Consider the following 12,732-nt stretch of genomic DNA (forward strand, 5'->3'; position numbering starts at 1 on the left):
TACTCTCCTGGGCTGCAGATGGACCTTGAGTAAGGGATCTGGACCTTGGCTGTAGTGCAAACGGCGTATTTTCCTAGCGCAAGTAAAGTTAAGGAAGTATTAAGCCTGTCCCACACAGTCATTTGGATCAAATGCTTCATGTACTCTCCTCCGGAGCAACAGAATAAGTTTTTGTGGACTATGGAGTCTCAACTAGTCTGGCTGTTGGACTGGGCTGGATGGGAGATGAAGGCTGCTGCGTTCATGCTGGAGAAATAACCCAGTTTGGCACTGCTTTTCAGCATCCTGGCTGAAGGCTATGGAATTCTGGGAGTTGGAGTTAGGCCCAGAGTGGGGCAGATTCATATGAGTTCCTATGGCAGGCAGAAGCCATCTTAGGCAGGGTCAACTATTTAGTCACTCCTATTCTAATCATTTCAACCCCTTGCAGTAGTAGGGCTGCATCCACACTGCAGAGTTAGCACCGCTTTAACTGCTGGAGCTCATTGCTGTGGAATTCTGGGATTTGTAGCTTTCTGAGATATTCAGCCTTCCCTATCAAGAGAACCCAAGCATCGCAGCAAACTACAGATCCCAGCATCCAACAGCCCAGCGCCATGGCAGTTAAAGCAGTGTCAAACAGTTCTTTCTCCTGTGGCAGAAGCCCTGGGCTTTACATACTGGTGCCAGTATATCATTTCCTAGTATGGCAGTACTCTAGGTCGCAGGCACAAGGACAAGGTAGCCTCTGAGCATGGGCTGAGAGCCCAGGGTTTGGGAGCCGAAGGGCCTCAGAGCCTCTAAATGGGGCGAGGTGAGATTTGGTTTAGGCCCAAAAGGAAAGACCGACAGCGTTCGTAAAGATTTCTTCTCTCATTCCCATTGCCTTCAGCCTCCTTCAAGGGAGACTACATTTCCCACAACGCTTTGCGAGTATGACGAGGTTAGCCGCAATCCTATTGGCAGAGGGTTACGGTTGCCGGGGTAACCAGAAAGGCGGGAAGCGAGCTGGGTGACGTCACAGAGTCTCCTGGACCCCGTCTCCATGCCGTCGCGGCGCTTGTGACGTCATCGGGAGGCGCCGGCGGGGAGTCCTCATTCCCTGTTAAAAATGGCGGCGGCCGCGCTCTGGGGTTGCCGGGTAAGGATGGGAAGGAGGAGGGGAGGCGCGGAGGGCCCCTGAGCATGTGCAGAGCTCTCCTTTCCGCCGTGGAGGAGAGCCGGCTCTTGAGCGCGTACAGAGTGCTCCCCTCTCTGAGTGCCCCAGAAGCGGAGAGTGCCACTGCGCATGCGCAGAGTGCAGATCCCGAATCAGATGCAGATGTGGATGTGTCTTTGGGAAGTTAGGTCCAGTCCGCACGGCAGAAACAATAACCCAGTTTGAGACCGCTTCAGCTGCCCAGGCTCAAGGCTAGGGAGCACTGGGATTTGTAGTTTGGTGAGCCATTGGGGGCATGATAAACTACAGTTCCCAGGGTTCCCTGGCAGCACTGAGCCAGGGCAGTTAAAGCGGTCTGAAACTGGATTATTATTTCTGCAGTGTGGACTGGGCCTTGGTTTCTGATGATGCCTGGTCTTTGGAAAGAGGGGGCATCCGTCCTTTCTTGTCCTTCCCAGGGCCATGGCCATGTGGAGGTCTTAAACATTTTGAATGTGTTGGTCTGGAAGCTGGTATATAAACAAAGCAAAGAAAGAAGGTAAAGAAAGAAAGAGGAGGACAGTGCCACTGAACATGTGCAGAGTGCCCAATCTCTCTCTGTCTCTCAGTCATTTAACACTGTCCCTTTGACTGGAGGCACAAGGACTCCTTGCCCACTGAGCAACTTGACTGAGGCCTCCACCAAATATGTATAATAGATGTATTTATTTTCAGCATCCTGGCTCAAGGCTATGGAATTCTGGGAGTTGGAGTTTGTTGTGGGCCCAGAGCGGAGCGGAGCTCCGCTCTGGGCCCCACAACATACTCCAACTCCCAGAATTCCATAGCCTTGAGCCAGAAAGAGTTATAGTACAGTAGTGCCAAACCAGGTTATTTCTCCAGTGTAGATGCAGCCGCTGCCTCCCCATTCTCCCTCCCTCCTCCATCGCTTCTCTGCTCTTAAAGCTTAGAACAATGGTTCCCAAACTTTGGCTTGCCAGGTGTTTTGGTTTTCAACTCCCAGAAGCCTCAGCCAGCTTGGCCAACTGAAGTCCAAAACATCTGGAGGACCGAAGTTTGGGAGGACCAGTTTATAGCAAGGGTGGGAATTGCTCGACGCCTACTAGCTTCCTATCCTACGTTGCCAGCAGTATGCAGAATGCTGGGACTTGCAGTCCAACAGCGTCTGGAGCGACGCAGTTCCCACCTTTGGATTAGTTTGCAAACCTTGAGAGCCAGCGCTTTGAACACTGGACTATGACTCCGGAGACCAGGGTCCGATTTCTTGCTTGGCCAAGGGAAACCCACTGGGTGACCTTAGGCGAGTCACATGCTCTCAGCCACAGAAAGTGATAGGGTTGCCATAGGTTGGAAACAACAACAAAGAGGTAGCGACCTGAACTTTTATGCTCTGTAAAGCACTTTTGCAGAAATGCACCATCTAAATCAGTGCTTTCCAAGCTATCTGATGTGGATGACTGGCAGTGCAGTTATTTTCCCGCTCCTGTCCAGGGACTGGCACCACATTTCTGCCCATTGGCTACTATTGTTCTTTCCTTTCCTGCAAACCTGCCATGGACTGAGGACCACTTACTTTGAGTAGCACTGGTTTAAATAACAAGGACATCTTTTCATGACGTTAAGGACGCCTTTTAAAAACAGGCTTTCTATTTGAAAGGGACTTAAAACAAAACAGGAAAGTCAGACCATGCTTTGTTTGTCTCTCTCCAGATTTATCTGCTCGGAGGGAAGGGGACTTAGCTGTCCCTCTTAGCAGTGGCAGGAGCCCACCCTGGCTTCCCTGTTCTCCGCCTCTAGTTCAACTTGCGATTCATCCCTCAGAGGGGTTATGCATGCCAAGCGAAGGGTTTTGTAATCGTTATTAAATGGGAGCTTCTTGTCTTTTGAATCCTAGAAATGCCTTTTAAACATTTGGCTTGCATCCGGACGGTATTCAGGAGCAGCGCGACTTGCCATCCTTCCACACCAATCCAACAGGCCTTCCTTACAGCTGTACCAGGTGCGTTTACGGCAAATCAAAGTAAAGTATTGTGACATTGATCCTGGGGTGGGAAGAGGGTGCTGGAGTAACCCTTTTGGAAGAAGACGCTGCCTGAGGACACACTGGAACTGGAGCAGAGAACAAGAACTGGTAAGAGGATGGGTAAACATCCTGGCAAAGGGCCGGTTCCTTTGACTGGAGAAAGAGCTGCTGTTTCAGTCCCTGTTTCCCTCTTCCATCCCCATTCCTTTTTCCATTTGTGTTCTCTCCAAGGGATTATGAACTTACAGACCAAAGTCTACCTTTATCTTTTGATAGGAAAAGAGAGGACTTAGGATTCATATGAGCCCAGGAGAACCTGGGAGGGAAGTGTATGAATCAGGAATGCTCTCTCTGTTTCCTCACGGGTTTTAATGGCTACCTTTTCTTTAGTCTAGATGCTATTCCTCTGGAGGCCGCAAAGGTTTTATATCAGGCTTTGTGGAGAACATCAAGCAGGAGCTAGCTAAAAACAAAGAGATGAAAGAGAGCATTAAAAAATTCAGAGACGAAGCGAAGAAGCTGGAAGAGTCAGAAGCCCTCCAGGAGGCGAGACGGAAATATGTAAGTCTGCTGGTTTCTTCTGTGGACATAACTTTCAAGTAGATGCTGAAGACATAGGCTGCTGCCACACTGCAAGAATAAAGCAATTTGATACCACTTTAATTCCCATGGCTCAATGGTATGGAATGCTGGGATTTGTAGTTTTGTGAGATATTCAGCCTTCCCTGTCAGAGCTTTGGTGCCCACCAAAGTACAAATCCCAGAATTCCATAGCAACCTACTGCTGTAGCTTGCATAATTATGGCAGTTCATTAGTATTATTATTATACACAAAGTTAAAACTGACGGTGAGAATAACATCTTCCAATTTGTTCTGGAATCCCACCCTTCTGTACAGAAAACCATTGAGTCTGAGACTGTTAAGACTTCTGAAGTCCTGAAGAAGAAGTTTGGAGAAATCACTGGCACAGTTAAGGAGGTACGTTTGCGGCTGTTTAACATATATTTAGTTTGCTTTCCTGACTTATTCTGTGTTTCTGAGTGTCCCTGTCTTGAGGAGATTTGGGGCAAGTAACAAGGAGCTTCAAGTGGGATAGCAAGTCAAGAATGAGGAAAGACATATGGGTGCAAACTTTATAATTACTTTGTAATTTGAACCCACTGGCTCTTGTTCTGATCTCTGGAGCAGCAGAAAACAAGTTCACTCCACATCCCTTCGGACATTTAAAGATGTCTATCATGTCACCTCTTAGTCTTCCGTTCTTCAAGCTGAACATACCCAGCTCCCTCAGTTGTTCCCCATAAGGCTTGATTTTTCTATTCCTCCTCCTCCACACCCCTGTTTTCAGATTCTCCCCTTTCCCATCTGTTGCTCAGCATCCTAGACCACTAATGGTTTCCCGCTCTTGTTGGGCTTTATAGTGGCTCCTTTCCTGAGCATGGAAAAGTGGTTTTTAAAGGACTTTTTGAGGGAGGGTTACCTCGGTAGACCTTGGTGTTTTCCTCCAGGCCTGTGTGACACTGTTTTGGCATCTTCATGTTTGCTCCTCATGTCAAGGACAGCCTCCTCTAGTTGTGCCACTCCAGATCTGTTGGACTACAACTCCAGTAATTACTGAGCCAGCTGGATCATAGGAATTGTAGTGCAGACACACCTGGAGGGGGAAGAGGTTGTTGAAGGCAAGTGTGAGGGAAGGTTAATTGAGGAAGACGGTGACATACTTGTGTGAGCCTCGGTCTCTCCACCTGTCCTTCTGGATGCGACTTGAAGTGTATATATTTTTATTTATTATTCTCTTTCTGAATCCGGGGAAAGAAATGCGCTCTCTCTCTCTCTCTCTCTCTCTCTCTCTCTCTCTCACACACACACACACACACACACACACACACACACACTATAGCCTTGACTGATCCTTCTCCCCTTTGGCCACAGAGCTTTGACGAAGTCAGCAAGAGTGAGTTCGGCCGGAAGATTAAGGAAGGTGTGGAAGAAGCAACCAAAACTGCCAAGCAGTCTGCCGAATCGGTATCCAAAGGGGGAGAGAAATTGGGCCGGACAGCAGCATTCAAGGCCATTTCTCAGGTAGGTCATGCCCTCCCTGCCCATAAGCACATGGACCTTATGCATCACCCTTATTCCCTCCCTCCCCCTTATGCATAGTCCCTCATTTCCTTCCATCACTCAGCATTTGAGGTGAGACATCTTTCCCAGTCATACTTGGAGATGCCTTCTGCATGAAGAGCAGTGGCATTTATTTGCCCCTTAAAACAAATGTTAGATCCCAGTCCTTATGGTTCTGAATTAAGAGGCTGGATGAAACAGGGATGTAGAAAGAGTTAAAAGACCCAAAATGTATCTGAATAAAAAGGTCTTTACCAGTTGGCAGAAGGAGAAAAGAGAGGAGTGCCCACCTTAGTCTCCTGTAGGAGGGAGTTCCACATCTTCCTAGGAGCAGTTGCTGAGAAGGCTGTGCCTCCCTCCTCCTCACCAAAGCTGCCTGTGAGGTGGTGGGTTGGAGAGCAAGCCCTTCCCTGAATATGTCAAAATTCAGGCAGGCTCATTTGCTATCAATGGTGACTTGCTTTCCTCTCCTTCTATTGTGTCAGTTCCAGCATATACTAAGCTTTTCTTTTTCTTGCAGGGAGTCGAGTCGGTCCGGAAGGAGATCGATGAGAGCGTCCTGGGGCAGACAGGGCCTTACAAGCGCCCAGAGAAGCTCCGGAAGCGGACAGAGTTTGCTGGAGAAAGGCTGAAAGAAGAACGGATATTTGAAGCCAATGAGTGAGTTATCAAGGCAGCTGATGTGTGTCCACCCAAAGTGCTCAATGGATGGCCGTTTTATGTTGGAAAAATGGGCTTTTCTCAAAATAAAACAGCTACCCATTGACTATTTGGAGATGTGTCTCCTTCCACCCCAATGGATTCTGTTGGGTGGTCTTTAGTTTTTGCCACTCCCAATAGCTCTAGGGAGACAGTATGTATAGGGTAGAGGCATGCAGGAGACACGTAGGCTGCCCAAAGCCGCCACTGCCCTCCCAGCAAAAGAGGGAAAGAGGTGGGAGAGAGTTGGCTCCGTTGAACAGGATTTCCCAACCCTCCTTTTTCTTGCAGGGAGGCGATGGGTGTGGTACTTCACAAGGACTCCAAGTGGTACCAGCAATGGAAAGAGTTCAAAGACAACAACATCGTCTTCAACCGTAAGTGGTTACCTGGAAGTAGGCGCTTCCTGAGGAGGCTTTTTTGGGCAACATTTCCCCTCCCTGAGTACCCTCTGTTGTGCAAATGCTTTGGGGTTGTTTATTTTGTATCCCAGGTCTAACATGGTTCCCCAGCCTTCCTTCCACAGTTGCCATAAACAGACCAGTGCAGCTCTCGTTTTCTCCCCCTCTCCCTTCCAGGGTTCTTTGAAATGAAAATGAAATACGACGAGAGCGACAACGTTGTCATCCGGGCCTCGCGTGCCGTCACCGACAAAGTGACGGATTTTATAGGTGAGCCTTTGCGCTTTTCGCTTAATCTCAGAGCTGGGAAGGAGAATGGCGTCCTGTCTTTTCCCAGCCAAATCTCCGGAGGGTGTTTTCCTCCTTCCCTTTTGTGCTTCTCTCCCTGAATTCCCTCCTTGCACTGATGCCCCTCTTCTCTTTTCTTCATGGCAGGAGGCCTCTTCTCCAAGACGGAGATGTCCGAGGTGCTGACTGAGATCCTCCGCGTCGACCCAAACTTTGACAAGGACCGGTTTCTCAAGCAGTGCGAGGAAGACATCATCCCCAACATCCTGGAGGCAGGTTCTTTAGGTGGGGGGCAGACATGATGGGGGAGTGTCCTCTCTCTCTTTTGGGCAGGATTGGAGGGGCCCCATGTCTTGGGAGAGAACCCAGAGAGGGAAGGGCTATGGGCATGACTCTTTCTGTGTGCCCTTCTCCCTCACTCTCTCTCTCCTTCCCCTTTCTTTCTTTAGGCTATGATATCAGGGGACTTAGACATTCTCAAGGACTGGTGCTACGAAGCAGTGAGTACCTACCTTGCAGGGCTGGTGTCTGCATTTGCCTTTTTCTCCCCAATTTGATGCTGGAGAGTCCTTGTAGAAAAGAGTTTAGAGCCCTCAGGAGAACCCTCCTGGATGAGGTCTAGAGGCATATCTACGTCCATCACTTGGGAAAAGTTACTTTCCTCCTCCCTTTTTGGACTACCAACTCCCAGGATGCTCCATCCAGCCTCTAGCTGGTCAGGCTGCTTTTCTCAGCTCTAATTCCTTCCCTTCCACAGGGACTCCACTTAGCAGGCCTTCTCCAGCCTAGAACCCTTGAGGCATGTTAGACTGCAAATCCTATCATCCCCAGTGAGAATCAGTGTGATGTCATGGTTGAACATGCTGGACTGGGTTAAATACAGGCTGAGTCTCCCTTATCCAGAATTCTGAAATCTAAAATAACCCAGAATACAAGATTGTTCACATGGGTGGCTAAGATAGTGGCACCTTTGCTTTGCGATGGTTCAGTGTACCCAAACTTTGTTTTATGTACAAAATTATTAAAAATATTATGTATAAAAATACTTCAGGCTTATTTGTATGAAGTGCATACAAAACAAGTGAATTTCATGTTTAGACTTGAGTCACATCTCTAAGATATGTATATATGTATGTATGTATGTATGCAAACATTCCAAAATACTGATGGTCCCAATCATTTTGGGCAAGGAAGACCCAACTTGAAATAAAAACAAAAAGACTCTCAGGTTCTATATTGCCAGTTCTAGATCTTATGTGGGTTGGTAGAGAGATTATGCCAAAGTTGCCTCTTTAAATTTGGGACACCTTCTACAGAGTATTTTGGAAACCCAGGTGGATTTTTTCCCCTCTTTCAGACTTATAGCCAGTTGGCACATCCAATTCAACAAGCCAAAGCCATGGGCCTTCAGTTCCACTCCAGGATTTTGGACATTGATAATGTTGATGTAAGTGACTGTCCTGGTCTGGACTGCCTTTAAAATTACACTGCCCTTGACTCTATATTGATCTGTCTGTCAAAAACAAACAAGCTAGTGCTTATGGACTAATGACTTGATATTTCCTCTCTCCCTTTTGTTGTTTTGCAGCTGGCAATGGGGAAGATGATGGAGCAGGGGCCCGTGCTGATCATTACTTTCCAGGCCCAGCTAGTGATGGTGATTAAAAACCAGAAAGGGGAGGTGGTCGAAGGAGACCCGGTAAGTTCAAGGACCTCTGAGTCGGGCACATTCTTGACACTCTTGTGGTCTTTGCATGTGTGAAAACAGCCATTCCATCATCCCCATATGCATGTCCTCCTAGTCTTGCAGTGGCTGTTTAAAGGGTCCATCCCTAACACTGGTTGTTCCCCTTTTGTTTCCAGGAGAAAGTCCTGCGGATGTTGTATGTCTGGGCTCTCTGCAGGGACCCCGATGAGCTGAACCCTTATGCCGCCTGGAGACTGTTAGACATTTCTGCTTCAAGCACAGAACAAATCTTATGAGTCCGGCCCCTCTGGCCGCCCCATTCCCTCGTCCCTCTGACAGAACGCCTGCCTTGACGTGAGGGTGGCCATTTTGTGTGGCCGTTTGATGCCTTTGTGAGATGCCTGCTTTTTCCTGAGGGCTTGGGAACAGCTGGCTCTGAGGCAGACAGAGCGGAGAGACTGGGACGGGAGTGCTGAAGGATGCCAGTCTTTGGTGCTTCCTGGCCTGCACGCATGGAGTGGCGTTGCTTCTTCCACAGTGCCCTCTGTCCTCGGTTCTTCGACCTGGTTGTGCTACTAAGACTGCGCCTGGGTTTCACTGAAGCAGACCCTTCTGGTTTTCTCTTGCGATTAGGGGCACTTGTGGATCATACCTCCCAGACCCGCAAACCCTCTGCGGGATTGGAGGTTGGTGATGTGGCGGCCGGGATCTCTGTTCATGATGCTCTGGGCAGCAAAGGAGGGTGCAGTTCAGGAACAGAACTGGGGGTGCATTTTGGGGAACGCTTTGGGATTGATGGGAGGATATGTGTGTGAAATGGGGAAGTCAAATGGTCCCTTGGCACCCCCTTCCCAAAGAAGAAGGGAACGGTTTTGGTCAGCTGTCCTTCTGGGGTGCTGGCTGAGCAGAGCTGTCTCGAGGAGAGGAGGAATATCAGGAAGGTCTGGGAGCAAATCTGGTGAGTTTACAGCCAGTGTGAGAGGGCTGGTATCATGGCAAAATCTTGTATTGTCTCTATAAATTAAAATGAGCATAGCCGGTTGTTCTGTCCCTGTGTGTCTGTTCAGGGTTTTTTTTGGGGGGGGTGTTACCCAGTAGTTGATAAAATGGCTTCCAATATTGCCTCTGGATGTTTTTTAATAAAGGAAGAAGGGGAGTTGGGACGGGAGTGGTTCCCAGTGTCACTCAATGTCCAAGGCAGTGGCCCTCCACCAGGATGTGCTGGGGATCATGGGTGTTGTAGTGGCCCTCCAGAAAAGAGCCTATGGCGCGTTATAGATGGGCCTTTAATACGCCCCCGTCACGTGCTAGGGGTTGGCTGAGGACCTACCATCCATACCGGCCTCACCCCTAGCACGTGACGAGGGCGTAAAGATGGCGGTGCCCTATACACACAGGCGCCGCCATCTTTACGTGTCAGACGCATAGCGTTTGCACGTCGCACGCCGCTTATGACATTGCGAGTGCGCCATTGGCACCTCGCAGCGTCATAACCGCCACAGGAAGAAGCTCCATTTTGGAGCTTTTTTGCTCCACGCGGGAGTCGCGCGGTTTGGCTGCTGTGGCTCCCTTGCAGAGCAAACAGCAGCACCGGCAGACCGCCGGTCTGTAACGCACCAATGTAATGTTGACTCTGAGAGAAATAAGCCATGGGTAATAGATTATTATTATTTTGGAGGCCAGTGGGTGTTCCCTGGTATTACAAGGCTGGTGGTTGCATTGATGTTAAGCTCCTCTTCCCTGTTTTTAAAACTATGGAATCATAGAGTTGGAAGAGACCCCAAGAAGGGCCCTGATCCAGTCCAACCCCATTCTGTCATGCAGGAACTCTCAATCAAAGCATCCTCATTGACAGATGGCTATCCAGCCTCTGTTTAAAGTAATAGTAATTATTACTACAGTATTAGTTTAGGAGTGTCTTTCTGGACTAGGATTAAGCTAACCTCCACCCTACCCTCCCTCACCCCATCCTGCTCTGGCCTGGTGTTAAGAGGAGATGTTTGTTTGCTTTAAATGAACATTACATTTGTCAGTGTGGAAAGATCTGCCCTGCTGCCCTGTCTTTCCTTGCCTCTCTGAAAGTTGCCCTTTTGGGAGGGAGGATTAAAATGGTGACCTATGGAGCAAATGCCTCTTTGCCTTATGGAGAAAGAGACTCTCAGCAAGGCTAGACTAAGTGAAGGTTGGACTGCACCTCCCAACATCCCCAACCAGGACACTCAACATTTTGTTTTCCATTCCTGCCTTCAGGGTTTCAAGAGGGAGCTTTAGCCCACCTTTTTAAAATGTCTGCTCCCTTCACCTTTACCCAGTTGAGGGCCCAGTGGTGCAGGATGATGGGGTAAGAAGAGTGGCCTTGGAGAAGCTCCAAGGGTTTTGAGTTCAAGTCACAGCTGGGAAAGATTTTGCCTTAAGGCAGCTGAAGGGCTTCTTCTCCTTCTTCTTAAAGCTCACAGTTTCCGGCCTTAGAAGCCGCAGGCAGTAGTGCTCAGTGGTGGGAGCTGCAGGGGAGACCATTCCTGAATGGAGGAGGAGCGGTGGGGGTGGCGTAGTGGTTAAAGCCATGGCCCCCCACCATTAATAGGAGTGCATCCACCCCTCTCTCCCCAATGGGACTGGAAAGCCCACATAAAAGAGATTGCGCTGCTGGTCTGGAAGATGCCAGGCTGCCAAGGGAATGAAGATGCCAGGGTGTAAAGGGAATGGAGTCAAAGGGGGTTGGAGGGCACTTCCCATCATCCCCAGGCAATGCAGGGGTCGAGGGAGGTCTCCATGCAGCCTGTCTTTGCCCTGGGCCCCTAGGCTCCTTCCTGGAAATCCCCAGCATAATCCCTGAGCCCTGCAGGGCAATGGCTATGAGGCTGGCATGAGTCCCTGCCCCTCTCCGCCACCAGAGGGCGCCCCAGGACAGGTAAGAAGTGCTCACTTTTAGCCATAAGGGGGCGCCCGAGAGAGAGCCAGGAAGTTGCTGGCACATCCTAAATCTCCACTGCAAAAGGGCAATCGATCCCAAAAGGCGAATCGCAAATGCGTCTCCTCGCTATTTCGGTTCCCATTCGTCGACTTTATAGGCTGAGAAAAGCCTCTCCTAAAATGGCGGGAATTGTCTCTTAAGAGCCACTCTTTTGACATGAGAGAAAATCCCCCCAGTTCCAAAATCCTTATTTCTGTAACGCCCCCGCCTCCCAACTAATTATTACTGTTGCACTGAAATTATATATATATATTCCATGATCTATGCAGTTTGCTATAGTGGAGTGATCCCCAAACTTTGCCCTTTAAGAGATTTTGGACTTCATCTCCCAGAAGCCTCAGCCACGTTGGCCAATAGCCTGGGATTCTGGGAGCTGAAGTCCAAAATCCCTTAAGGAGCACAGTTTGGGGACCACTGCCAGTCCATAAACCATCCAATATCTCCTAATAGCCACCCACCGACTAATGAGCTCAGCAAGAGCCTGGCTGCTTTGAAACACTGATATAATAAAAAGGGGGGGGGGGGAACCCTAGGCTTTTGCACTATTTGTTGTTGAAGTGTGCCTTTAAGTCGTTTAGTCTCCCTCCCCTGGCGCCCTTTTAACTCCCTTCGGACAGACAGGAGGAAATGCTCCCTTTCCGCCACAAGAGGGCGCTCCATAGGGACGCCAATGGAAGGACTTAGTTGGAGAGGGGAATATGCCCAAATGCAGCCACAGGAGGGCGCCCGAGAACAAGAAATGAAGCGCTTTGGAGCCTTATGGAGACCGACAGGAGAGAAGGCATTCTTTCAACCGCCAGAGGGCGCTCCATAGGGACGCCAATGGAAGGACTTAGTTGGAGAGGGGAATATGCCCAAATGCAGCCACAGGAGGGCGCCCGAGAACAAGAAATGAAGCGCTTTGGAGCCTTATGGAGACCGACAGGAGAGAAGGCATTCTTTCAACCGCCAGAGGGCGCTCCATAGGGACGCCAATGGAAGGACTTAGTTGGAGAGGGGAATATGCCCAAATGCAGCCACAGGAGGGCGCCCGAGAACAAGAAATGAAGCGCTTTGGAGCCTTATGGAGACCGACAGGAGAGAAGGCATTCTTTCAACCGCCAGAGGGCGCTCCATAGGGACGCTAATGGAAGGACTTAGTTGGAGAGGGGAATATGCCCACATGCAGCCACAGGAGGGCGCCCCACAGCTATCCTCCAGTGCCCTCCTTGCAAACTGGCGAGGATACTAAGGCAGGCGTTGGGGACATGGACAACCATGACAGAGTTGCAATGATTGCAGATGTGTATACCAAAGGCATAATCCTAGCTTGCAACTTCATAACCGCTAGACAGAATGTCAGCCATGACGATTGTATTTTTGGCCAAACCTGGTACACACTTGCCTTGGCGATAGCAAGC

The 12,732-nt window shown here is 49.5% G+C and overlaps 1 protein-coding gene across 1 annotated transcript; it reads left to right on the top strand.

Moving 5' to 3' along the window:
- The first annotated feature begins 820 nt into the window (after positions 1–820).
- TIMM44 (translocase of inner mitochondrial membrane 44) lies at positions 821–9,393 on the top strand. The gene is made up of 13 exons (XM_089537042.1): positions 821–1,120; positions 3,033–3,137; positions 3,552–3,722; positions 4,060–4,140; positions 5,095–5,244; positions 5,804–5,943; positions 6,274–6,359; positions 6,561–6,653; positions 6,819–6,943; positions 7,121–7,171; positions 8,029–8,118; positions 8,260–8,370; positions 8,535–9,393. Exons 1-13 carry the CDS (start codon positions 1,091–1,093, stop codon positions 8,652–8,654), a joined length of 1,353 nt encoding a protein of 450 aa, XP_089393168.1. The 5' UTR covers positions 821–1,090; the 3' UTR covers positions 8,655–9,393.
- The last annotated feature ends 3,339 nt before the right edge of the window (positions 9,394–12,732 follow it).

The sequence above is a fragment of the Sceloporus occidentalis genome, unplaced genomic scaffold (genome assembly GCF_023333645.1).
Source record: "Sceloporus occidentalis isolate IW3139 unplaced genomic scaffold, rSceOcc1.0.p SCAF_8, whole genome shotgun sequence".
Classification (NCBI taxonomy): Eukaryota; Metazoa; Chordata; class Lepidosauria; order Squamata; family Phrynosomatidae; genus Sceloporus; species Sceloporus occidentalis.